At 48.6% G+C, this 25,523-nt stretch overlaps 9 protein-coding genes across 9 annotated transcripts; 5 read left to right on the top strand and 4 right to left on the bottom strand.

Annotated features, from left to right (window-relative positions):
* Positions 1-467: 467 nt before the first annotated feature.
* FVEG_11036 (hypothetical protein) lies at positions 468-5,374 on the top strand (the record flags this gene model as incomplete). The annotated part of the gene is made up of 7 exons (XM_018900199.1): positions 468-883; positions 931-977; positions 1,048-1,218; positions 1,266-1,290; positions 1,358-1,891; positions 1,945-4,178; positions 4,233-5,374. 7 exons carry the CDS (start codon positions 468-470, stop codon positions 5,372-5,374), a joined length of 4,569 nt encoding a protein of 1,522 aa, XP_018758437.1.
* Positions 5,375-5,822: 448 nt separating this feature from the next.
* On the bottom strand, positions 5,823-7,907 carry FVEG_11035 (hypothetical protein; the record flags this gene model as incomplete). Its single annotated transcript, XM_018900198.1, has 3 exons — positions 5,823-6,236; positions 6,290-7,747; positions 7,797-7,907. 3 exons carry the CDS (start codon positions 7,905-7,907, stop codon positions 5,823-5,825), a joined length of 1,983 nt encoding a protein of 660 aa, XP_018758436.1.
* Positions 7,908-10,104: 2,197 nt separating this feature from the next.
* On the bottom strand, positions 10,105-11,379 carry FVEG_11034 (hypothetical protein; the record flags this gene model as incomplete). The annotated part of the gene is made up of 1 exon (XM_018900197.1): positions 10,105-11,379. The coding sequence occupies one exon, from the start codon at positions 11,377-11,379 to the stop codon at positions 10,105-10,107; it is 1,275 nt and encodes a 424-aa protein (XP_018758435.1).
* A 1,280-nt stretch (positions 11,380-12,659) lies between these two features.
* Positions 12,660-14,429, bottom strand: FVEG_11033 (hypothetical protein; the record flags this gene model as incomplete). Its single annotated transcript, XM_018900196.1, has 1 exon — positions 12,660-14,429. One exon carries the CDS (start codon positions 14,427-14,429, stop codon positions 12,660-12,662), a length of 1,770 nt encoding a protein of 589 aa, XP_018758434.1.
* A 440-nt stretch (positions 14,430-14,869) lies between these two features.
* On the top strand, positions 14,870-15,995 carry FVEG_11032 (hypothetical protein; the record flags this gene model as incomplete). Its single annotated transcript, XM_018900195.1, has 2 exons — positions 14,870-15,117; positions 15,170-15,995. 2 exons carry the CDS (start codon positions 14,870-14,872, stop codon positions 15,993-15,995), a joined length of 1,074 nt encoding a protein of 357 aa, XP_018758433.1.
* A 94-nt stretch (positions 15,996-16,089) lies between these two features.
* Positions 16,090-17,409, bottom strand: FVEG_11031 (hypothetical protein; the record flags this gene model as incomplete). Its single annotated transcript, XM_018900194.1, has 1 exon — positions 16,090-17,409. One exon carries the CDS (start codon positions 17,407-17,409, stop codon positions 16,090-16,092), a length of 1,320 nt encoding a protein of 439 aa, XP_018758432.1.
* A 330-nt stretch (positions 17,410-17,739) lies between these two features.
* On the top strand, positions 17,740-19,579 carry FVEG_11030 (hypothetical protein). Its single transcript, XM_018900193.1, has one exon. The coding sequence runs from the start codon at positions 17,918-17,920 to the stop codon at positions 19,514-19,516; it is 1,599 nt and encodes a 532-aa protein (XP_018758431.1). The 5' UTR covers positions 17,740-17,917; the 3' UTR covers positions 19,517-19,579.
* A 698-nt stretch (positions 19,580-20,277) lies between these two features.
* On the top strand, positions 20,278-22,804 carry FVEG_11029 (hypothetical protein; the record flags this gene model as incomplete). Its single annotated transcript, XM_018900192.1, has 2 exons — positions 20,278-20,282; positions 20,329-22,804. The coding sequence occupies 2 exons, from the start codon at positions 20,278-20,280 to the stop codon at positions 22,802-22,804; spliced, it is 2,481 nt and encodes an 826-aa protein (XP_018758430.1).
* Positions 22,805-23,825: 1,021 nt separating this feature from the next.
* Positions 23,826-25,486, top strand: FVEG_11028 (hypothetical protein; the record flags this gene model as incomplete). Its single annotated transcript, XM_018900191.1, has 4 exons — positions 23,826-23,937; positions 23,992-24,164; positions 24,213-24,456; positions 24,507-25,486. 4 exons carry the CDS (start codon positions 23,826-23,828, stop codon positions 25,484-25,486), a joined length of 1,509 nt encoding a protein of 502 aa, XP_018758429.1.
* Between the last annotated feature and the right edge of the window lie 37 nt (positions 25,487-25,523).

Below are 25,523 nucleotides of genomic sequence, written 5' to 3'. Positions count from 1 at the left end.
AGAATAACAGGATAAGTGAGTGGTAATGTAACTGCTTTTCTGTACATTCTAATAATTATATCCGTCATTCGATTCGCTTTAAGAAATTCATTATCCGGACATATATCAGCTGAGGGAAACGCGATGTTCTCCACGGGTTGGGTTTTCTGATTCTCACGATCCTATCTTAAAAGAAGAGAACACAGATCAATTCCTTGAACAAATACCGAAGGTTTATTGTAAATAATGTCCTTGCGACATATTCCATTCGCTATCACAAGACCCTATGTTGCTACTGTAGCTATTTTTATCAGGGCTGATTACATTTGCAGCTGCGGCCAGTAAGACTGCTTCAATTACGCCAACTACAATCTTAGTCCCGTTCGAGTGAGACAGCTTCTCCAGCTGAAATAAACCCCGCGCGGCTGATCACTTCCAACAGGCAGCCAAAAACCTCGCTTCATCCTGAGTACAGCAGCAGAACCGAAATGGCCGAAGCCCTCGGTATCGCGTCCGGCGCCGCGGGCCTCCTGAGTCTAGCGATAGAAGTCACCAAGCTCAGCTACACCTACATCGCCAGCGTTCGGGGTGCGCCTAAATCGCTAACCTCGTACATTGCGGAGCTTACAACGCTCACCTCTGTCATGCTACAGCTCGAAGACCTCATTCGGACCAAGAGGTTCAACGGCCAGAACAGCCAGACTCTCAGCAAGGCTTTACACGACTGTCAACTGGAAGTAGAATCCCTAAGGGCAAAGCTACAGAAAAAGCTGTCGTATGGTAGAATAAAGGCCAAGGTGGCTGCTTTGGCTTGGCCGTTGTCAGAATCCGAGTTGCTGGACAAAGTAAATATGTTGCATCGGTATAATGGGATTTTCTCATCTGCCTTGCAAGCCGATAATTTGTAGGTTGCTTAGCTTTTAAGGGAATATCGGCTGATTATTTGTCAAGAACCATGGCAATCGCGACGAACAAAGAGCTGCAAGACATTAGACAAAGTAAGTCTTTCCCGCAAACGCATCTGTATAGCTAGCTAGTGGAGGAGCCCGCCATAACGTGTATATATAGCTACCGAAGCTAAAGAAATAATCGCCTGGTACAAATTGGATATCGCCATTGAGGCTTCAACTTCTCATCTGGACGACTACTGTCCCTCCACGTGGCAGACATTTCTATCGGGCTCTTTCTATCAATCTTGGCGGAGCGGCTCAACACCCGTCGTCTGGGGATACGGACAACGTCAGTTCCTCTCCCTATCTTGACATATGAATACTGAAGAATTGTAGCTGGTGCTGGAAAAACAGTATTGACGTAAGAATTCCCCCTGATGGTAACATATGAGCAGGCAACTCGAGGGTACTAACTCCACTCATAACAGCGCCATCGTTCTTCGGCATGTCAAGTCTGATAACGTACCCGGGACAGCCATCGCCTCGCATTTTTTCAGCAGCAGCAGGCCCAAGGAAACTGTGAGCCTTGTCCTACGAAGCCTGATCGCTCAAGCGCTCCGTGGCTGCCCTTCCATCCCCCAAGAAGCGTCGGCCCTGTATGAGAAAGGGTCTCAGAATCTAATGGTGATCGATCTGATCCATGTCCTTGAGGCGATTGCCAAGTCAATGACCACGATTATCATTCTTGATGCACTTGACGAATGTCCCTTCCTCCCCAAGCTTTTCAACATTCTGTCGACATTGCAGGATCTGGGAGTGAGAATCTTTGCAACTGCTCGGGATCTGCCAAATATTAGGAAGCATTTCGAGAAGAGGCCAAGGGTGGAAATTTCTGCCACCAGACATGACTTGGATTTCTACGTCAACTACCGGCTGGAGCATGGAGAAGCTGAAGTTGAGTCAATTGGAACAGAATTGAAGTCGGATATCGTATCTGCAATTGTGAAAAGGGCGGCGGGGTCGTAAGTTCAGTCGGTACTCTTCCAAGATACTGATAGACTGACGGGTTTGATAGGTTCCTACTTGCTCGGCTCATCATGGATCACATCACCAGCCTGCTCACGATCAAGGAAATACGAAAAGCTCTGATCTCGTTACCCGTCAATTATGACGAGGCATACCTAAGCACGTTTGACCGTATAGTCAAGCAAACCCCTAGTCTGAGGGATCTTGCCTTGAATTCATTGAACTTTATTTCTTACGTCAAGGAGCCTTTGCGACTGGTCGAGCTGCAACACGCCCTCATTGCGGAACAAGGCATGGTTGAAGTCGACCCTGAGGATCTTCATCCTACTAAAGCCATCATCTCATCATGCCTTGGGCTGCTTGTAGTTTCGGGAGCGGAGAAAACTGTCCAGTTTGTACACTCGACTGCGCGAAACTTTCTGCAGAGTCGACCCGAAGGGATGGATAAGCGGCCCCATCTGACGATTGTTCGCAGTTGCATCTCGTACATGTCAACAACTGAGATGCGCCAGGGCCGCAGTCTATCCCACGAGGACATCACTCAGCGTTGCCAAAAGCAGCCTTTCCTCAATTATGCAGCGAACTTCTATGGCTATCACGCTCAAGAAGTCCAAGATGAATGCTTCGACCAGCTTTCGGGGTTTCTAGAGAATGATGCTCTTCGGGAAAGCTCGTGGCAACTCTTGAACTTCAAAGCCCACCTCGATATTTCTGTCTCCGAGTCTGTGTTTGAATCTAGTCCCAGAAATGTGCTGGCTCTGCATGTGGCTGCATTCTGGGGGTTTGAAACTTACATTGATCGCAGCTTGAGTTACACACGGCAGGGAACTCCAAGCACCCAGAAACAGAATCTAAATAAGAGTGACTCTCACGGATGGACGCCTTTGCACTGGGCCGTATCCATGGGCCATAAGAGTGTAGTTGCGATTCTTCTCAGATCAGGAGCCAGTCCTGATCTTCCAGATCTTGCAGGATGGACGCCAACATTCTGGGCAGCTTTCAAGGGCCACGCAGATATCATTGAAATGCTCTGGCGCTATGACAACGCTCCATTCCGATGCGATAATAAAGGACTCACTCCACTTCACTGGGCAGTATCCGCGGGCCAAACCGAAATTGTGAAGCGGCTTTTAGATCTCAAGACTCGCTTTGGACAGTACGAAAAGTCGCCAGTACTCTCACTGCCGTCATTGGACGACTTGACAGTCGAGAGAGCTCGCGCCTTGACAACTAGAGCAAACGAGAGTCCTTTCAAATTCTACTCGGATGGCACAGATATCGAAATGTTTTCCGCCATCTTCAGCGCTCTAAAGCAGAGTTTTCGCGAGAAAGAAGACAAACCTCCGGAAAGGAATGAAGGTTATTATACATTTGATCCGTTCCTTTATGGTCCCTTTGGGCAGAGTCTCAAAGCTGATCACGGAAGAAGAGGGAGGCCAGACCGCGACTACCAGTGGGGAAAACCAGATGTTGGATTTCTTGAGTTTGTGGATAAACTGCTGATTCATGCCACGCGGTCACAGGACTTGCCTATTATCAAATTGGTATTTGATCTCAAGCTTGTGAAGGCCTCCGGGATTGATAGCCTTGCTCTTCTTCATGAAGCGGCAGCATCTGGCTGGGTCGAGGGCATGGCTGCCCTGATCGGCCTAGGGGCAGATGTCAACAATGCGCAGAGAACTTGTGAGCAAACACCTCTACACAGAGCTTGTCGAAACCAACGTGAAGCAGCAGTCAACCTGCTCCTTGGAATCGACAAGATTGATGTCAATGCTCGAGACAGAAATGGGCGAACACCAATCATGGATCTCATGACCACTTCCTATGAAGAGAAAGCAGTCACTATATATAAGCTACTGGTTTCCGGAGGAGCTTCAATCTCTATTCAAGATACGGAAGGCAACTCGCTTATGCACTACGCCTTACGGACCTGTAATGCTACAATCGTACAAATGTTGTGCACCGCCGGGTTAAGCATAGAATCTCCAAACAAAAGCGGCCAATTGCCGTTGCACTGGATGGCTCATTGGAAGTACTTCGATCTTCGGAAGCTCGTCACACCCGATGAAGTCCAAGTTGTGAGAAAAAAGCGAAGAGATTGCATGAAGGTAGTCTTTCAGCTCTCGAGTCTTAGCTCCCTGGATTCTGTGTGTGTATGGGAAATTGGAACAACGCCTTCTAGGCAAACGCCTTTGTCATTGGCTTTGAAAAGTCATAATTGGGATCTTATAGCCGAGTTGTTGAAACAAATCAAGCAGCCTGTGAATATGGTTCCCTTGCTGGGTAAGCATGACTGATCCTGGCTTGAGTTGCCTAATGTTGATTCTTCGAGTATAGATCCATATCATGACAGTTTACACGAACTATGTAGGGTGTCAGAGAGACTCCCCTCGGTCTCAACCCCTGGAAGCCGAGATCGAACGATGCTATATTATGAGCTACAACCACTTCCCTTTGATGATTGGGCTCGCATACTTCAACTGCTTCTCGATGCCGGAGCTAATATCGATTCAGTGACACACCTGCAGCTTTGCGTACAGAGAGCTGCTAGCATCCCTGTCATTGACACCCTACTGAGACTAGGGGCCAATCCATACGATGCAGGGAAAGACGGGCTAGATTGCTTCCAGCTTTCACTTCTCTGTTCCGAAGAAGCAGGCAGCTGGGAAATCATGGGATGTCTTCGAACCTACGCCAACACTCATCCTGATCCAATACACTATTTCTGCCAGGGAGGCTTTCTCATCGCGGCCGATACTCCCATACAAAATGAAGAGACTCGCTACCTCCAGGTCCTGCGCCAGACGGGTGCTATCAACTGTGAGACGCGGTCGGGCCGTACCCTCATCTACGAAGCCGCCAGACGAGGAAACACACGCCTGACACGTAGGTTGCTGGAACATGATGCGTATCCGCATTATGTAGATGACTTTGGTAGTTCCGCACTGCATGCAGCAGCCAAGCAGCAATCTCCGACAACGGTAACCGTCCTCCTACAGGCTGGAGCAGATGTCCATCAAAATTCAGTGGACGAGTATGGCTTCACAGTCACGGGTACACCGCTGCATGTTTGTCTCGATGCCTGCGATGGCTGTAAAATCAAGACCGAAACAGTCGAAACAGTTCGCATCCTGCTGAGCTATGGTGCCGACCCAAATTATGCAGCCGTCAAGGACCCAAATTATGAAGTCGTCAAGGATGGCCATACAGAAACGTGCATCTCACTCTGTCTCAAGGCACTGTGCCACTCAGTATACCATACCCGACTCGACGCGATAGCTTCTGAAGATTCAGATCACCTGTTACTGGAGGTACTGAAAGTACTGGTTGATGCGGGCGCGCGAGTCGCCGAGAGCGCGGATGATATCATAGTTGGGGTTGTTGCGAAAATGGGGGGCTACGAATCACTGTGGGAGGAAATGAGATCGCAATTGATGCTGGGGAGGTCTGATGCTCTAAGTCTGGGCGTTGAGCGATGATGTATTTAAAGAGGCTGAGGGACGCTAGGATACTGATGAATACAGTATTCGCGATAATAGCGTAACATGGCCATAGGCCGACTCAGTACAGAGCAGAGATCTTAGAGACTACTTTATAAGTGTTATACAGACTGTATGCCTAGGCTAGTAAGGATTTACTGACGTTGTCAATCTAAGAAGCAATATCATTTGAGCGTAAGTTTTGCGCAAGCCAGTCGCATCATCTAATTGGAGGAACATGGTTGGCCTTCGAGCCTGATAACGCCTGGTAGTCCATGGGCTACTCGAAGGTCGGCCACTGCGTCGAGCAGGCCACTCAAATATATTTTTACTGCAAATGGGCCGTGGCGCCTGGAATTTTTCTACTTGATGTATCTGGTAAGGTATGCTACGGACTGACAATTGGCATGTGCTCAAGATACATATAATGCAGTCGAGATGAAAAGAATCAGAAGCTCTGAGCCTCTGTCTTCTTCCTCGGGTAAGGCTCGACATATCCCTCCCCAGCACGTTGTCCATGCTCAATGACCTCATCGCGATGAACCTCGAGAGGAGCCATGACCACCTGAGGGGCATAGAAAGTATCACTAAGATGGAGCTTCTCAGGAGGGACGAAGACGTCGAACCATCGCGGGAGGATGAAGCCAGCGGCAACAATACACATAACGCCACAAGCGGAAGCGAAGGCGAAAATATGCAACGGGTCGTTTCGCTTGGTGTAGAACAACGGGAAGGCAAAAGAAACGATTATTGCCAAGATTGGGGCTGAGATGTATCGGAGGACGAAGCCCCAGAAGACTGGGATGTTCCATCTCTTTCCACCTGCAACGACGATGTTGAGATCTCGGCGAAGCTGGTTGAACTAGAAGCGTGCGTATTAGTAGAAGTTCTGCCAAGTACTAAAGTGTGACATACAGAGTAGAATGAGAACCACCACATCTTCGACAATACATTGTTCTTGCCAAAGAATCCAGGAGGTCTAGAGTCGGGGGACTTGGAAAGAATGATGGCGAGAATATTAGATGCGATGAAAATGCCGAATCCAACGCCTGCGCCGGCAGCAGGGCTCACGGCATGACCGATTGCTACACCAAGTACCATAGATAAGACATAACCGATGTTGTAAACTAGGTACCCCGTCCATCCAATCTGTCCAACGACATCCTTATAGCGATAGAGGGTCGTAGCACATACACACTCGCACCAGACCACAAAGATGAGTGAGAGATTGTTGATCCAGGTGTCGACAGCGTCGAGGAGGTAGAAGCCGAATTTGGTACAATATATAAGGGAGAGGAGGAAGGAAAGAAGAATGATGACAGTGGTGATCAGTACTCTCGAGAACTTGCGACCCAGTCCACAGTCGCAGATGAGCGTGACAAGGGATTCGCTGAGAGCAAACGCGGAGCTGAGGCCAAGAACAGCCAGCGTGAGGAAAAATAGAACAGCCCAGACGTTGGCACCCGGCATTTCCGCCAATGCAAGGGGGTAAGTCAAGAAGCCAACGGTAAAAGTACTCAGCGAGATGGACGAGTCGTCAGGAGAGTAACCCAAGAAACCAATGACACCAAAAACGGCAAAGCCACCAACAACTTCATATAGAGAGTTGCAGATTGCGATAATCAGAGTGTCCTGCACGGCGTTTGCATGCTTGCTGTTGTAGGAAGCATAGGATGTGAAATATCCAAAGCCCACGCCGATAGAGAAAAAGATCTGTCCGCAAGCTGCTTGCCAAATACCGCCACTGCCGAGTTTCTCACCATTCCACTCACCAAAATAATACTTAATGCCAGTCGAGGCATCTGGGAGAGAAACTGATCGGCCAAGGATGATGATGATCATGATGACGGGCAGGCCCATGGTGAAGTAGACAACCCTGCCGGTTGTCCCAACGCCTTTGAACATGCACAGCCACACGAGCACCCACATAAAGGCAACCCAGCCGACAGTCTCGCCGACGAAGCCAGTGCCGGGATACTCGACATATCCAGAACCCTCGGGAACAATGGGATCATCATTGGCGATAACATCCTGCATGTAGAATTCCTGTCCGCGACCGGTCCAGGGAAGAGGGCTCTCGAAAGAGCATCGAAAATAATGCATGATCCAGGCCAAGATAGGGACGTAGTAAGTAGCAACGATAAATCCGTTCATGATGACGGCCAAGCCGACACCCTTGGTATGCTTATTGATCCCATTGAAGGCGACAACGACACTGCCGCGGTAGGCTTGGCCGATGCAGATCTCGAGGCACAGAACTGGGATTCCGAGGAAGAAGAGGGCGATGAGATACGGAATGAACCACTGAAGACCATTGTTGGCGAAGACGACGGAGGGATAGCGGAGAAGATTGCCGAGGCCAACAGCGCCGCCCTGAAAGTCATGTCAACGACTGAAAAATGAATAGTGAGGTATAACGCACCATGGCAGCGAGCACAAAGGCTGCGCGCGAGGGCCATTTATCACGGCCATCGTCTTCCTTATCTGCGCTGGGCGCGATAAAGTCGACCACTCTTTTGAAGTTGAACCCCATACTTAACTAGCAGATTCTCTGGCGACACAATAAAGAATATCAAGTTGCAAGACTGGCTGGAAGTCGTACACCTTGTCGCAGATCACAAGAAGGAGCGCGACGAGTGTGACATGAAGAAAAGTGCCAAGGGGGCAGGGCTTTCCAGCATTTTTATAACTACCCTACCAAACGAGGCGAGGATTTCTTGGCAAGTCGTCACCTGTTTTCTGGGCCTGTATCATCGATTGCTTAGCGGAGCAGAGGATGCACCTATCCGCAAGCCGTCCTATCTCTTGGCGCGTACCAGCGAGTGATGGGGTATCATTGTATGACAGCATGGACGACTTGGCAGAGACCTAGGCCTTCTCCTTTTTCTGAGCAGGACAGTTGGGAGGACTCCACCTCCAAGTTTGCCCACTTTACCCCATACCCACTGGAAGTTTAGGAAGTTTAGTGGAAAAGGGAGCTGGGGAGTAGGGAGGAGACTTGGTCTTATATGCGGGGAAGCGGACGCTCCCATATGTGCGACTGGGAAAGTCACTAACTTGGACGGCGTTTCAATGAACGATTAGCAGTATGACCAAGATAGTTCTATAGTAGAAGCTGACTTCTATCCGATGTCTTGGTTCTCTCCATTTCTATCGAGTTGTTTTAGCCAGTATAAAATTTTATCACATTTAGATCTAGCTTTTTACATGCCGCCAGTATAATAGTGACTATCGGGGATGCGGACTCACGATGACCTTGGCACTACCCCACAGAGCCTGAAAATGCGAAAACGTCTGGGTAAGCATATCTTTCCGTCTGGCCACTGGTCCAACACTGCCTACAGGAGCTTCCTTTTCTGGAAGGTCATTAAAATTGCTTGGGGCCTCTGTTGTTTGTTGTCAAAGCCTCGATGCAATGATTGGTTATACAGTTCTCTTGTAACACGTCCTCGGCTTGTTGTCGTCCCAGCGTGCTACAATGTCAGCTGCCATTGCATGCTACGTTAACGGTATTATTATTCACTTAAAGTCTCAACGGTTGATGTGCACTGTTGAGCCTCGCTTGCTTGAATGGGAGACATGAGATAGTCACAGAGGCTAATTATTCGGATTGGCGTCACAGAGAACTTCAAATGCTCGACTGTTGAGATGTAGGGTGATCAAGGCGAAGTTCATACAGAACTTACGACTTTCACATGCGCCAAATCTGAGTTTCAATATGTAAATAATCCTTCAATAAGACGTGTTCCTTTCTTCAAACATTTTACGTAAAACGAGTATTTCCTTATTGATGAGCTGACGTTGGGCAATTTCAACACTCCTGATTCCCATCCCCGCTTACCATTCCAGCAACGTAGTACTCACTCGCCACTCCAGATTCTGAGACGGGGGAGGCTCAGTGCCATAAAAACACGATATTTTCATCTTTTGAGTTATTTAAACCATGCCACTGTCCCTTTGACTAATTTTCGTCTCCAAGTAAACAGCGGGTCGTGAGCAAATGAGTTGATAAGAGGTTGGTCATGGCGTTCGCTCAACCTACATCTCAGCAGACTACTCCGTACCAAGCTATATCTTTTGTACGAGGCTAGTCGGCGTTCCCGAAAAATAAGCTGAACCAGGGCAGAGTAACATCATCAGTGCCAACCGTGGTTGCAAATTATTTGGCAGAACCGATCCGGCAGCTGGCCCCAAGAAAAGTCCAGGTTGCTAAATGCAATAAATCGTCATTATCCTTCATGTGTAAAGGTTGCCATTTTCTTGTACACACTAGACTCCCCTGGTAGTGCTATTGAATGGCTTGGCTGAAAGTGATTTGTAATAACGCGGGGTAATGGCGACTGGAATTTGGAGAACCATGCTCGTCTGTCTGACCAAAGCTAAGAAATCAGCTGGCTTGGTGCTTGGCAGCTACTCGAACTACCCATGTAAGACAAGATAATTGATAAGGCCTCGTTTGCCTAAGGAACGCTCCAGTTTGGTACACTCTCATTCCTGGCACGACCTTTCAACAGTGTAAGCCGAATTCTGCTGACGCTCCCGGAATATCTAAGCTTGGCTCTCTAATCTAAAGGACGGGGTAATTCAATATCAATTTTTCATATTTCCTTATTCATAGCCTCAAGAAATTACTGCTCAACTAACATAGCTATATGCTTCAAGCTCCTCTGTAGGATAAGGCATGCGGTATAGGAGATAGCTAAAAGAACAATCTCACATCAATTCCCATACTAAGGAATTCTCATCTTGTTGTTACCAGTGCAGTTGCGCAACGTCCACCCCAGCACACCGAGCACACGCTTGAGTCGGCTTTCAGAGTCATAAGAAGCAGGATCTGCAGCATCTAGTGCCTCCTTGGCGGTATCTGGAAGCAAGATAATTGTTTGGTTGACGTATCTCTTCACCTGCTTCGCGATCTGCCCGGTCACTGTGACCTCCCTTTCCCAGCCATTAGCTAACAGCGCACCCCAAGGCCCAAGATCAAGGCAAGTGCCGTATCCAGGTTGGGAATACAGAATGGTTGGTTCGCCGACGAGGTCTGCTGCTGCGTTGTGTCCTGAGAAACGACCGAGGACGACGGCATGTTGGCATGAGGGCATGGTGACATTGCCTTTAGTATCAGTGGCGGCATGGGCGGCGTCACCGGTTACAAATACGCAAGGACAGCCAGGGACACGGAGATTTTGGTCGACGCAAAGCCGGGAGAGCGTATCCTTCTGCCCAGGAATTTGTTGTGCGAGGGACGTTGCTCGCACGCCAGCGGTCCAGATGACAGTCATCGCTTCAATCCGCTCTTCTGACGAAAGACTGACGCCACTTGGGTCAATTGAAGTAACAGAAGCACCGAGCTTGAGCTCAACACCGAGGCTTTCTAGAGCTTTCATGATAATAGGACGCGGCCCTTCTCCAAGTTCAGGCCCAACGACTAAGGCACTTTCAACGAGTACAATGCGCGGTATCTTAATGTGCTTGAGCATGTTGGGTAGCTCTGTCGCAATCTCAATACCAGTGAAGCCACCGCCACAGACAACCACAGTGTTGCGGGCTTTGCTGACGGGAAGGAATTCCAGATTCTTGATATGAGACTCAAGCTTGGTTGCAGCGGCGATTGAATCAATGTCAAAACCATACTCCTCAAGCCCGGTAATACTCTTGGGTCGGGTAACTGTGCTCCCAGCTGCAAGCACGAGCCGATCGTAAGTAATATCAGATTTGTCACCAGATGCGGATTTGACATGAACTGTCTGTGAGTTTGTGTCGATTGTCTCCACGATTCCTTGGAAGAACTCAATACCGGCATGTGTAAAAAGTGGCCCGAGGGGTTGTTTCATCATCGAGGGATTGAGTTCGTATAGACGAGGACGGAGGATCAGCGCTTGTTCGGGGGCGATGACGAGAACTTGAATGTCTTGCTTTTTGCTATTGAGGTTGATAAGACGTTGGGCGGAGAGGGCACTCCAAACTCCGGCGAAACCAGCACCCACAATTACAATTCTGCTTGGCATATTGAATATATTCTGATGTACTGAAATATGAGGTTAAGAATTGCGAACTATTAGTATATCTGTGAAGAAATGGTGGTCTGAGTCTGAGTTGTAAGGATGATTGTGTTAATATCCTCCCAATTGGAAACCGTTCTGGCCTTTTTATACCTACCGTAACTATATAAATCATAAAGAATAATCTCCTTCGAGTTGCCGCTCAGTACTCTGGCCCTTTCTCCTCAACATCACCCGCCGGCTTTCAGGATTACGGATGCCCGGCCTCTGAAACGGTTACCCGGATACCCGAATGCTCCCCCACCTAACCTCCGAACACACGGACGTGCATTTAGGACATGGGAATTATTTTTTTACCATCTCAATCGATTGAGGAACTGATGGAAAAAAATGTCTTATTCTATTCAATTCTGAGACATACTGTCCATAGCTGCATCAATATCAGTCATTCACACAATGCATTTTGGGACAGCACCAAGGAACATAGATTCAACATAAAGTGAGTTGACTACATGCATCTCTTCGAGTTCCAACCTCATTTGTCTCGAGGGTAGCTACATACGCACATATATAAAAGGTAATAGGACCTGAAAACATCATCCTCTTCTAAAATGTCCATAATGACCTCTCGATGCGCAGTCCGGCCATGACCTGCAGCAAGGACATAGGGCTCAATCATCCTGACCTTCCCATGAGCATTGAAAACGACGTTCTCTTTTTTGTTCGATAGCGGCTAAAAGCATTTCCACCTCGTTGGCATTTCGTCTACGTATGTACAACGTAAGACGATTTTTGTCTGGCCTGGGTAGCCCCAACAGTGGCAATTAGTGTATATTAATTGTTGTCGATGTGATGTGAGGGTCCGCTGTGTATTCTTTGTTGGCTTATGTGGCTTTGATGTCTTGGATCATCCATACCGGAACTTGCGCGATATGTTCTTGAATCTGGTTTGGGATGACTTGAGAGACTCAGGGGACTAATGACAGTTTGTCAAGAGAAATTCAGACCGATGCAGATGGGTTCGTCCGCGAGGTGCGGGAACAGCGTTCATACATTTCTCGGGGTCAGATGGCAATTCTATTGATGAGGCTACGTTTGCAGACAAGCTGATTGATGATTTTGGCGTCGCTGTTACTCCAGCGAGTGCGGGTTTTTAGTGAGGGGGGAGTCGCTGATTACAAGGGTTATCTCCGTCTTAGCTTAGGAGAGCGAGTGGAAGTAGTCGCCGAAGGGCTAAGAGTTATCGAGTTGGCCTTGGAAGATTTCTAGTCTTGAGAGATGGTTATCTAAACGAATGGCAGAATAACATGGCTCGCATGATCTCCACCAACATGAACCTCGTGTTTCCCATGATTATCCAGATGCTCCAGACTTCCAAAATTACTCACACCGATATTCCTTCCACAAACAACAGCTCTAAGTGACTCACCAGCCTCATACTCAATGCCCATAGCCCAAATACCAATATCAAGTCTCACAACATCCCCAGGAGTAATCTTCTCAACTTTCTCATGAGGATGAAACGGCCAGTGCGGATGCATACTCTTGCTCTCATCGATCTCACGATGCGATGCTCGGAGCACACCCATTGGACCGCGATACACAACGACTTCTATCTTTTCTTGGGGGGTCATTTCTTCGAAGGATTGTTTGGGGATACCCTTCCATGGGATGTTGAGGTTCATCATGACTTCGTCGTTGGAATCGAGTTTCTCGAGGGTGACATAGACGTCCATGTCGTCGTAGTCGGGGCAGGACATGTAAAGAACTGCTTTGGGGAGACCGACTAATCTTGTTGTTTTGTCGAAGCGATATGTGAAACTGACCTGATCATCTGTTTCAGAGTTGTAGCTTACTGTTGATATCTCGGTTGGCTGGTCGAGAGAAAGCTTGCCGTCTTTCGTAAAATACAGTTTTTTGTAATCTGTTCTCGGAATGGGGAAGTTTTCCTCGACAATGTTCTCGTATGACTGAGGTTCCTTCTTACCAAATCGTAGAACAGCCGTGCGCACCTTTGGTACTTTGTCCCAGCCGTTGTCCTTGCCCTTGAGGAAGTAATCAAAAAAGTCAAGCAACTCAGTCCTCGCTTGCTCGTTGCCCCAAATGTCATACCACTCTTGCCAAGGGTGGAAGCGAAGCCACTTGTGTGGTGTGTCAACTTCGAGCCAGCCTCGAATAGCGCCCATGCCGTGCATTGTGTTGGTCCATGTACCGGTGATGTAAGTGGGGATGTTGATCTTCTTCATGTCGGGGCGCTTGTCGTTCCACCACTCGTTGGCAAGGGGATGTTGTTTGAACATTTCTCGGAAGCTCTCAATGCCGCTGTGGCCTTGCATCATATACTTCACGATGAGTTTGTCAAATAGATCGCCTGCGTAAATGCCACCACGGGCAAATTGCTCGCGGTATAAGTCGCCGCAGCCCTCCCAGGGAGCAATAGCTTTGAGACTGGGTGGGTTCAGTGCTGCGATGAACCATTGAACAATAGCTAGATGAGAATTTCCCGCTAGACCAACAGAACCATTGCACCATGGGAGTTTGGCGATGCTCTCAATAGTGTCGTAGCCATCTTCGGCTTCTTGAGTTCCCATGATGACCAAGGTTCCCTCACTATCGCCTGATCCACGAGAATCAATATTGACAACAGCGTAACCGCGAGGAACCCAATCAGCAGGATCAGGCGCCTCAAACTTCTCCAGTCCAGAAAGTGTCTGCGATGGAATACCCAGATTCCAAGGAACCATAAGTTCTAAAGACAAAATGCCATTGAACTTCTTTCCAAAAGGTGACCAGCAGATAATAGCAGGAACAGGCTCATCCGTGTTCGGTGGACGGTACACATCAGCGTATAGCGTAACACCATCGCGCATCTTGAACGCTACATCATGTTCTACGAGAACAGGCGAAGGTAATGATCGTGCCTGAGGACTCTCGTGTTTCCAACCTGCTGGGAGGACTTCTGAGTGAGGGTTGAATCCGACATAGCCGCCATGACCGACTTTAGGAGTGCCGATGGGCTCAATTGGGACTGTGAAGGGGAGGTTTGTGAGAGGCATGATGTTTGCGATGACACGGGTTTGATTGGGAATTGAGTGACTTTAATTTTGCAAGCATTTGCGAACCTATTCATAGTCAATGCTTGAGATGCTAAAATGGATTCCGAAGTAGCGAACCGGGCTGTGGACTTGTCGGCCCCACTGCATATGGCGCGGGTCGGAATCGGAGTCTGAACTTGAGCGCGGGGCAGAGTGAGAATTGCCGGGATGCCGAGCCGAAGCGACGCCCACACATCGGAATCAACTTGATAACTCTGGTGGCAAGTTAACGTGCCTAGTGAAGAGAAGAATAAGAAGAGCAGATGAACTTGCTCAAACCAAACCGTCGAACAGCTCACAACACAGAGCAGTATCTGAGATTGATAACTGTATTCACATCTTATCTTATCGATTCAAATCAACATTTGCCTTTAATTTCTTTCGCTCTTCTGTCCACCAAAATGGTCGCCAACACTGAGCCAGCTGGTTACCAAGCCACCTCCGCCCTGAAGTTCACCGAACCCACTTCCAACAAGCCCATCCAGGCCAAGCCTTCAGGCCCAAACAAACTCTTCGCCAATCCGGGAACTGTCTTTGGCGACTGGCGAGATGATCTCTACCGGGATGGCTTTGCCGTCATCAAGGGAGCTATCCCCCTTGAGAGAGCCGAGAAATACGGTGATGAGATGCTCACATACCTTGAGACTTTGTAACTCCCCCCACGCCGTCACCAAAAACAAACCATACTCACAATTACTTAGCAACGGCGGCATGGGCTTCAAGCGTGACGACCCCAGCACCATCAAAACCGAGACACTCCCCGTTATCACCGAGAAAGGCATGATCACAGGCTACGGCGTCGCCCACGAATCTTTCGCCTGGGCCATCCGCCAAGAACCCGGCGTCATCGAAGCCTTTGAGCGCGTCTACGACACACAAGACCTCATCGTCTCCTTCGACGCGGTCAACACATCCTTCCCCAACCGCAAAGACGTCAAGGTCAACAAGCCCTGGCCCCATCAGGACCAAGACCCCGAGAACCCTGGCTTTCGCTGTCTGCAAGGTCTAGTCAACATCTTCCCTAACGGTGATAAAGACGGTGGTTTGATTGTCTGCAAGGGAGCACATCTCCTCAGTGAAGAGTTCCACAAGGATTTTAAGGATGAGCCGAATAAGATCTGGGCTTGGACGCATGAGTGGTATGGTTTCACAGCGGAGGGTATGGAGTGGTTGAAGAACAAGGGCTGTGAATGGGAAAAAGTTAATGCAGGGCCTGGAGATCTTATTGTTTGGGATTCTCGCACTCCTCATTACAATGTTAGTCCTGAGGGTACGCAGCCCAGGTTCTGCACTTATACGTGCTACATGCCTGCTGCGGATGCAACGCAGGAGGATCTGAAGAGGAAGAAGGCTGCGTTTGAGAATCTGCAGGGAACCACGCATTGGCCTAATGCTATGCATGTTGGAGGAATTCCGGTCTTGAGGAATGGAGAGCCTTGTCCTTACAACACCAACAAGCCCAGGAAGGCGCCTGAGTTGACGAACCGCGGATTTCTGTTGACTGGCATTCCGTATATCACTGCATAAGTCATTTAAGTCAGTTCGCGTTAGTTTATACACTGCTTTGATGTTCTGCTATCTTCTAATGAATTCATTTTAACTAAAGATTAAACAGATATACTTATCCCAATATCTTATTCAGCCAGGCAAACTGGTACCTGTTCCACTCTTGCCCAGCTCCAACTTGGACGTGGTATCCAGCTGTTCCATTAAAAAACTTGTAAGTTACCCTATCGCCAAGTGCGTTCCTAACAACCTCCGGCTGGCCAGCAAAGAACCCCTCAAACTCAGAATCGATGACAAGGACGGGTACGTTGATCTTGTCAACCACGTCCTTGAGAGTGTACTGCTTAAGCGACTGGAGCCACAGATACGGGGAATGCTGTTTGAAGCACCACAATCCGTGTTCTAGACCCCAGCGCACCGTTGTAGGTACCTGTGGGCTACCGAAGAGCGATGAGGCAGCCTCGTCAAATTCCTCTTGCTTGCCCGCATCAAAAACCTCCCTCATGTCAGGGCTCAGCTGACTGGAGAAACCCTCGTAGACATCCCACACGCCGCCGTTGAGAATAAGAGCTTTGATTCGAGGCTCAAAGGCAGCGGCACGGGCAGCTAAATACCCACCCATGGAAATTCCAACAAGGACAAGTCTGTCTTCATCGATGAAGCAGCCTTTGTGACTCATTAACTCGTCTATCACCGGCGTGAGAACCTTCTCCCAATCAGGGATGAAACCAATGTCATCATTGCGGCGAACAGTGGGCTGCCCTGGTCCTTCGTAGGTGATGACATTCCAGCCACGCGCCAAGGCTGGTACAACGAACGAATGGTAGGAATCTTCCTGGCTTGCATCGTAACCGTTACCGATAACCAAGGTCGGTCGTTTGACCGCATCGGTTGCAGGGGTTGTGTACCAGATTGCTTCGATAGTGTAGTTGTCGGTCGGGATCTGGATACGCTCGCCAGGAACGGGTAGTGCAGCAAGCGCCTTGTCGAACGCAGAGCGCTGTTCGAACCAGAAGCTATTGATTCGTGGGTCTGTCCAGTTCGCGTGGTTGTAGAAGTCGGCTTGACGGTAGTAGCTTGATGCAGCGAACCAGGCTTCCCGGACGTTCAATGGATCGTACGCATTGTCCGGATCCTCAGCTTGGATCTTGGTGTATTCGGCCAACGCGTGGAAGGTCTCGAGCCAGCTGGTGAAGTTGCCGGGCTTGATGTGTTTGGCTGCGCCCAAGACGTCGTTGACGTCGCCAGCCCCGAATACGGTGTTTCCGAGGGTGAAGAGCAGCTCGAAATGGAAGCTTTCATCTTTGCTCAGGAGGATGATAGGATCTTCTGGCTCTTTTGGAGAGGGTGATGGCGCAGAGTCGCGGGGAATAATGGAGCTTGAGGCTATGGTTGCCCCTAGGAGAATAGAAGTGAAGAGGGAAGTTGACTTCATTTTGAAGGGAATAAGAAGGAAGTGTATGGTGAAGATGGGTATAGTGGCTGATGATGGCATTGATCATGTTGAAATATTCTTGACGACGCCCTGCCTTTTATCTCCATTGCTTGCTCTCGCAATCGGTTCCTGCGAGAGGAACCCATAACCAACTTACACCTACACTATGCATCAGCCCTGCATCAAGCTTGTTTGCGATTGGTATTTTCCTAGTGCTTACAGCAGCGACTAGGACGTATAAGGTAATTCCTTTGCGATTGGTGGCCTTGCAATCCTTCGCCCCTCTCTAATTCTAGCTCAGCCACCCGACAGCTTACTTACGCCTCTCCCGTCGCAAACACTATGACGAGATCTGCACTCAAACTTGGAAATCTATGATTCGTTCGCAACTTTGCTTAATTTCCGCATGACGGTGTTTTTAACTCAGTCCCTGGATGCGACGAGTCGCAAACCAAACAGACCGCGTGGCGACTAGAAGCTACATACATCGGCCTACTGCGCAGTAGACATGGTCAACCATGGCCCCTCAAAGGGCTGCTTGACATGCCGCAAACGACGAGTCAAATGCGACAAGAACAGACCAAGTTGTAGTGAATGTCTCCGGCTGCGACGCGTGTGTGAAGGTTACGAATCAACGAAAAAGACAGGCGGGATTCGTTTCAAGGACCAGGGCGCTGGTGCAAAGCTCCTCCCGTCGACATCACGGTTCAGAAGCCCTCGCAAGTCGATGACACCTGAATGGGTAATGAAGGCTGTCATACCAGCAATGATTTCCCCCAGCGACGAATCATTTGCTGTCTCCTTCTTCCTCACCTCAATCGCAGGCTTGGGACGCAGCTTCAACTCGACCCAGGGTTTCCTGGAACCTCTTTTCCCCGCCGTAGCCAAGGAGCATCCCGACTCCGTCCTCTCGACCGTCCTGGCCGCCGTGGCAACGAAGCTCTGGAGCTTATGGAAATCCCCAACAAACACCTTTCGAACGCCTCATCCTCCATTTACCAAAGCGTTGAGCCGCCTGCAAGCAGCTCTCGATGACCCCCTCGAGCGGTTAAAGGACAGTACTGTACTCAGCGCTATCTTGATGCATTTCTACGAGAGCATCGCTGCTCGATCGACGCATCAGCATACCATGCGCACACACCAGGACGGGGCTCGTGCATTGCTCGATCATGGCACCGGGAGTGTCCCCGACTCGGATTGTCGTGCTTACTTGAGGGGTTACCTGCGGCACTGCGATGTGTCGAACTATATGGAACTGCAACTAGACGATACCTCGAGTCTGGATGTTTGGTTCGATGCAGGGTGGGACTGTTCTATGCCAGCGAGCCCGAATGCAGTTTTGGACCTGATCGGGCTCTCGATTGGCGGTTTGCAAAAGAGACTATCTACCTTTATGTGCGGGCTAGCCAAGAACAACCTGGATGGGCTTACCCTCGCGACTTGGTGGCAGGACGCTTCATCCGTTAACGCACAACTCTTGGATTGGATTCACTTAGTGCCGCCCTCGTGGCAGCCTTATAAAATACCCCAAGAAGACACTTTCGCTTACTTCGGGTTCTGCGATATATACCCAACCGTCCAGATCGCCACCATCTGGAATGTATGGCGCGTTTGCCAGCTCATGGTCCTGCGGATGCAGTTCTACCTGCTTACCAAGGCACCCTCCGAGGCGCTGCAGCAAACCATTTTGATTGCTATGAAGGACTCCAGTTTCCCAGATCCTAATCACGGCAGGGAGTTGGTGGACTCAATCTGTCGGTCCATGCCATTTTACCTGGGCAACCGCCGAAATCACGGGGGTTTGCACGACTTGGACGACCCAGCGATTAGATTCCCCAACTACCACGACCAAGACTTGGATGAAGCTATACGTACCCAGTATCTCCGAGGGGACCAGGCAATGAGTCTCTTTGATTACAAGCGACATATACTGATTCAAGGCCCCTCGCACGCACTGCTTCACCTGAATAGCCTGATCAAAGTGCTGTCAAAGGAGGGCGGTGAGCTTATCTGTCGTGAGTTGCACAGGGACAAAATCGTCTGGATACAAGAACAGTTCCTCCGGGTCTGTAAACTTACTGATCCAGTCAGTCGGTTTAGGTACTAGTTATATATCACTGTATAAGCTATCGTAATTAGTTCTTATTAGTCTATATATTACACTAACGTTCTTTTTATCTTGATGTTAGTTCACTTAAAGTAAAATAGGTTGCTCTGCGTATGATAGCCTCTTTATTATAATTACTTACCTGATAATTTACCTACTTCAGGTACAGTCTGCCTAACACGTGGGGACATGTAACGTTCTGTTTCGTGATTGGCCATAGTGCTGGAAAGCTTGAAAACCCTTTACCGCTGCTACCTATTAGTTGCATCCATTGATAAGTCCTCGTTGGACGAGATGGTACGCGACCGAATCACGTTTGCGCAAACAAAAATGAAGCAGCAGGGTCAAGTAAAATAATTTGCCCAAAATACCACCTTAATCATTCCTCCAGGGAAGTTTATGTTAACGATATACGAATTGGGGGGCCTGGGTATGTCGTTCGGAGCCGATGATCCACGCACCAAAGCAGCCCGCATGTTGGCCAGAGCAATCTCACAGCATTCAGTACATTGTCATTGGCTGCCACCAACTTCTTATCTCCAAATCACCAGTTAGCCTCACAGCCTGGCAGTATGCCTTATCAGTGAAATTACAAAATTTGCTTCATTGCTAATAGACTTATAAATCTGTTGATTACTGGTGCATTTACTGCAAGCCCCTAGCAGGACTCATCTTTATCCTCCTTCTATTTTCCAATTTTGCACTCTAAGCCATTTGGTGAGCCCATAGGTCAGACGGTGCTAGTAAACTGTATCTGAATCATGGCGTAAGTTGAACGCTCCATCTACCAACTCTGTTTTAATCAAGCGTAGCTCCTCAGAAGCGCATACCCCTGTTGTTACCCGAGAGGATGGCACCCCGCCATCTCCCCAGGGATCGTCTCTTTATGGCAGCCTCAAATTATCTGGTAACCAGATTAGGCTGCTGACAATCACGTCGACCACGGGAATGGTATCGTGCGAAATGGATGTCGCCGAGCTTCATGATCAACTAGCATTCAATGCACTATCCTATGTCTGGGGCGATCCTGAAAACACCGAGGATATTCTTGTTAACGGACAAAAACACCCAGTAACAACATCTTTGGCCTCCGCTTTGAGATGCGTCCCGCAGCACCTCAGTCAATCGGAACACGCGGCCGGACAGAAATTATGGGTGGATGCCATCTGCATTAATCAAATTGATGATGCTGAGAAGAGCCACCAAGTTGCCAAGATGGGAGAAATCTACTCACAAAGCGGTCTTGTTCTCTGTTGGCTGGGACCTCTGACTGATTCGATAGGTGCTGCCATCGACGTTATAGAAATCACAGCCTTTGAGCGGTATACTCGTTGTGCGAATGTGGAAGATTGCAACAATCACCAAAAGTTGAGAGACTGTATTGCACAGTTACATGATCGCTTGGAAAGGTTCAAGGAAGTCAAGGATATGAAGCAACTTTCAGTCGCTGATACGACATCCGCAACACCCAGGCAAGCTGGGTATATCGAGATTTATGAGCTCGCGAACGCACTTGAACACGCGACTACGGTCACTGGACGGGTGCTGCAAGGCCCATATGGTTCGGAACTCGAGTTTTGCAAAAACAATCTGATAGGCCTATGTCGGGAAGTCAGAGATTGGCAGGATCGGCTTCAAAGACAGGCCAGCAAGCTCGATGCCAATGTGACAAAAGGCTCCCACCACGTGGGTTTTCTATCGGAATTGGTGTCTTCCAGGATTCACTGGTTCCAACAGATAGTTGAAGACTTAAAATTTCAAGTGATTTGCGATGAGGTTTACGGTCATTTATTATGGCTTAAGGAGTACCCTTCGCTCTGCGTAGTGGAGGAAATAGTAGGGCAATGTCATCGGGGTCCCGCTCAACCACTTTTTGACCTTCCGTACTGGAGCCGCATATGGATACGACAAGAAATCATTCTCGCCAAACAAGCAGTTTTTATTTGTGGATCCCGATCATTTTCACTTCAGACGTTGGAATACTTTTCAGCCTGGTTGGGATGGATGTTGAGTCCATCAAACTCTCGTTGGTGCCAGAAAGAAAAGCTTTTCAAGTTGCTATTGGCATACCAACAAAATTGGAAGCTTCTACACCACATATTCGAAGGACGTCGAGATCAAGGACTTTCTGTTGGCAATTGGCTGGGCCAAAATCAGTTCAAGACCAATGTCTGGTGCCACTCATCAGATGCTCGTGCGACCAACCCCAAGGATTATTATTACGGCTTTCTTGGTATCACAAAGCTCAAGATTGTCCCTGATTATAGTTCAAGCAAGTCCATTGGATCTGTCAGCAGGGAATTCATGGCGGAGTATCTCAAAGTCTACCGTGACCAACCATTGTCCAACGATCTCCTTGGAGGGCCTCTAGGCCTTCTCATGTTTGCAGGAGTTGGTTATGGCTGGAAAGCTGACCTTGATATGCTGTCATGGGGTCCAAACTTCCCTGGAGAGGCAGAATCAGAACCATCTACTAGAGGTGCTGCAGACGCAGTGGCTTTTCCAGGCAACAGTAATATTGAGAGTATTTTTGAAAAAGAACCTCACGAAAGAATAACCGGTCCCGACATGGAGGTCACATTGTATATTCTGGATCGCATCAAAATGATAGGTCCCAGAGTTTCTGACTACGGAAGACTAGAGCTTCGCCATTCAGAAGGCTTGCCAATAACCTGGGCCTTGGACTTTGCTCTACGCCATGAGAGCTACACTTCATGCGGCCACCCATTGACTGCTTTGCGTCATCTTCTCGAGCCATTTGCGGTTTCCAAGAGCAAAGAGACTGATTTCCCTATTGAAAACGGCCTGGATTTTCTGAAGTTTTTGGCTCGTTTCCGTCGTCCATTCCAGAAGGGAAAGCAGTGCTCTAGAGCTATGTTGGCCCGTTTTTGTTACGTGGAAAATTTTCTTGCACAAGTCCCCGTAAGTGTTCCTTCTCTCACTTTGTACCCTCACCTAATTGTCAAGGATCCCGACGACGACGAAGACGAGGACCAATGCATGAAGGAATATCACTACATTGAGCTTCTCGGCGCAAAGTGTAAGCCCTATAACCACGCCATAGCTGAGACGAAGAAGGGCTATATTGGGAGGTTTCCCCCGAGGGTAGAGGAGGGCGATTTGGTTTGTCTACTCAACGGCCTCAACCAAGTAGCCGTTCTGCGGGAAGTTGGTAAGCGTTATCAGTTTGTCGGAACGTGTTTCGTCGCGGGGTTAACAGAAGTCAAACCAATTAAGTCATTAATTAATCTCTATGGCCTGAAGGCCAAGAGGGTGACTTTGAGGTAATCCAGGCTGGGCTGGAAGTGGTAAGGTATAGATACCGTTTCGTGGACGAAAGGATGCTGTCAGATGTTAATACTGTTTGCTTTGTTCCTCCCTCAACGAGCTGCTGTGTTTCCTAGCTACTCTTTAACTTCAAAATAAATCGTATAAGACATTCTTTTTAACGCTCAAACAGAATATGAGTAATTGAAAAGCAGATCATTGGATACTGGGCAGTAGTTGCCAAGCGAATTGCTCTTCCAAATGACCTCTCGGAATATGAACCAAGTAGCAGTTATGCCCTAGGGGTTAGTGAAGACACAACTGGAATGCGCTTGGTAATGTCCTGGTCGCAATGGGAAGCTGTCGAGATCCCGGATGACGACACGAATGACGCGAATGTCTGGTTCATCAAGCCCATCACACGAGGATCAGATAGGTATTCTCTACAGTTCCAGAGTCGATACCAGGGATACAGAAACTTCTTGGTTGCCAATACGGCCCAGTTAAATGGAAATATTGAGATGGGCGGAGACATTTGACCCAGATAGCACAGCGTTTTGATGGCAGATCTCTGCTTGGTTTGATCCTCCATCTGCTTGAGGCAGAGGAAAACCGACGTCATCGGCCATGTATGTCTCAGATTAAACTACCAGCCAAGGAGCTCAGCGCCAATCAAAGCTAATCAAGTCGAATCACTGCATCTTTCAATGTGAAGAGCAAATCAGGTTGCTTATATAGTCGCTTGCTTGCATTATATTGATATCTAATCGTCCCATGATTGCTTGAAGGCGCGCCACATGTCGTAAGTAGGTAACACAACATCAATAGTTTATGCTCTTGCGTATAGGGTCGGCCAACGGGTCCCGGGCATAATGAAGGCCCAGCACCTGGTATTTAATCTGTGCACTGGAACAATTACTGGAACCATTCTTCACTTGCTTACATGTTTATCGAAATCTTGAATATCCTGCTGGAGCTATTGAAGAACGAGCGAACCGAGCCTGTACCAGAAAGGAAAAGATCTCGCCGACACCCCACCACGATGGACAACTTAAGTATCTTCACAGCCATCGCGCTTTGCGCTGCCCTAATCTGGTGGGTGATATCGACGCTGATGTCTCCATTGCGACAATATCCTGGTCCTTTTCTTGCTAGTGAGTGCCAGAGGTCAAGATGACGGACAAGAGGTAACAGTGATTTACCGCTAGAGTGGACGAATGTTTGGCGTCTATATCAAGTCCGGTCTCAGAAATACCAATGGACAATCCAAGAGCTTCACAAGAAATACGGGCCTGTTGTCAGAATAGGTCCCAACTTATTAGACCTGGACTATCCCGAATTGATAAAGACCATTTATGGCACTGACAATAGGTGGCTCAAGGTAAGTCCAGAATGCAAGTCTATAGCGCGTAATTAATTCCTGCTTCAGACAGAGTTTTACCTCAACAACAGTACCATTGTTGGTGGCAAGATCAGCCATAACATATTTGGTACCACGAGCCCGGCGGAACACACACAGATGAAGAAGCCGATGGCTAAGTATTATTCTTCGAGCAATGTTCTGACCTTGGAGTCCAAGATGAACCAGGTAATCGAGGAGCTCTGCAAGCAAATCGACGACCGATTCCTAAAGGGCACTGAGAGCTTCGACCTGGCCGAGTGGTTCAGCTTATGTGAGTAACCCATGTCGTCCCAACCTTTGACTGCTCGCTCACTGAGTTAGATACCTGGGATATAATCGGCTTCTTGACTTTCAGCCAGTCCTTCGGATACATGATCAAGGGCCACGACTTTGATGAGACCATCATGGCATCTGCATTATCAGTGGAATACTTCGCCCAGATCGGCCAAGTTCCCTTCATGGACAGGCTTCTCAACAAGAATCCCATCGTGCGTATTGGACCGCCGGATATGAGTCATATCACTCATTTCGCGATCACGCAACTTCAGCGCCGGCTCGAGCAGCGGGATCAAGACATACATTTAGAGGAGCCTGACTTCTTGGACCACTTCATCGATGGCATGAATAGAAACCCAGATTCGGTTGATGCAAGTCTCGTGCTGAATTTCCTGCTAGGCAACATCTTGGCTGGAGCTGACACGACTTCTATTGCACTACGTGCTATCTTTGACTTCTTGTTGCAAAACCCACATGCCATGGCCAAGCTGAAAGCCGAAATTCTGGCAGAGGGCTTTGATGATGATGCGGTTGTGCCATACAGTACAGCTCGATCCCTGCCTTACCTTGACGCGGTCGTCCGAGAGTCGTTGAGGATGCATCCCTCTGTTGCCATGCCTCTCGAGCGCTACGTCCCAGATACAGGGTTGACTCTTCCTGATGGTAGTTTTGTGCCTCCAGGGGTTTCTGTGGGTTTGAGCCCATATATTATTGGCCGCAACGAAAGAGTCTGGGGTGAAGACGCGAATGAATTCCGTCCTGAGCGATGGCTTAAGACGGAAGACGAAGATGATGAGGACTACCAACGACGTTTACGAAAGATGAATTCAGCTGATCTGACTTTTGGTGGGGGATCTCGGATTTGTATTGGGAGACACATCGCGCTCATTCAGATCTACAAAGTTGTAGCAACATTGGTGTCACGGTATGAGATCCAACTCGCGGACCTAAACGTCAGAATGAAGATCATCTCAGGGTGGTTTCCGCGTCAAACGGGTTTGTTTGTCAAAATGCACAAACGATAGGAAATTAGAAAACTTTGAACAGGAGGAAGAGCAAAGA

Source organism: Fusarium verticillioides, chromosome 9 (genome assembly GCF_000149555.1).
Source record: "Fusarium verticillioides 7600 chromosome 9, whole genome shotgun sequence".
Lineage (NCBI taxonomy): Eukaryota > Fungi > Ascomycota > Sordariomycetes > Hypocreales > Nectriaceae > Fusarium > Fusarium verticillioides.
The sequence above is the reverse complement of the archived record's forward strand: the minus strand, read 5'-3'. Positions and strand labels throughout refer to the sequence as shown.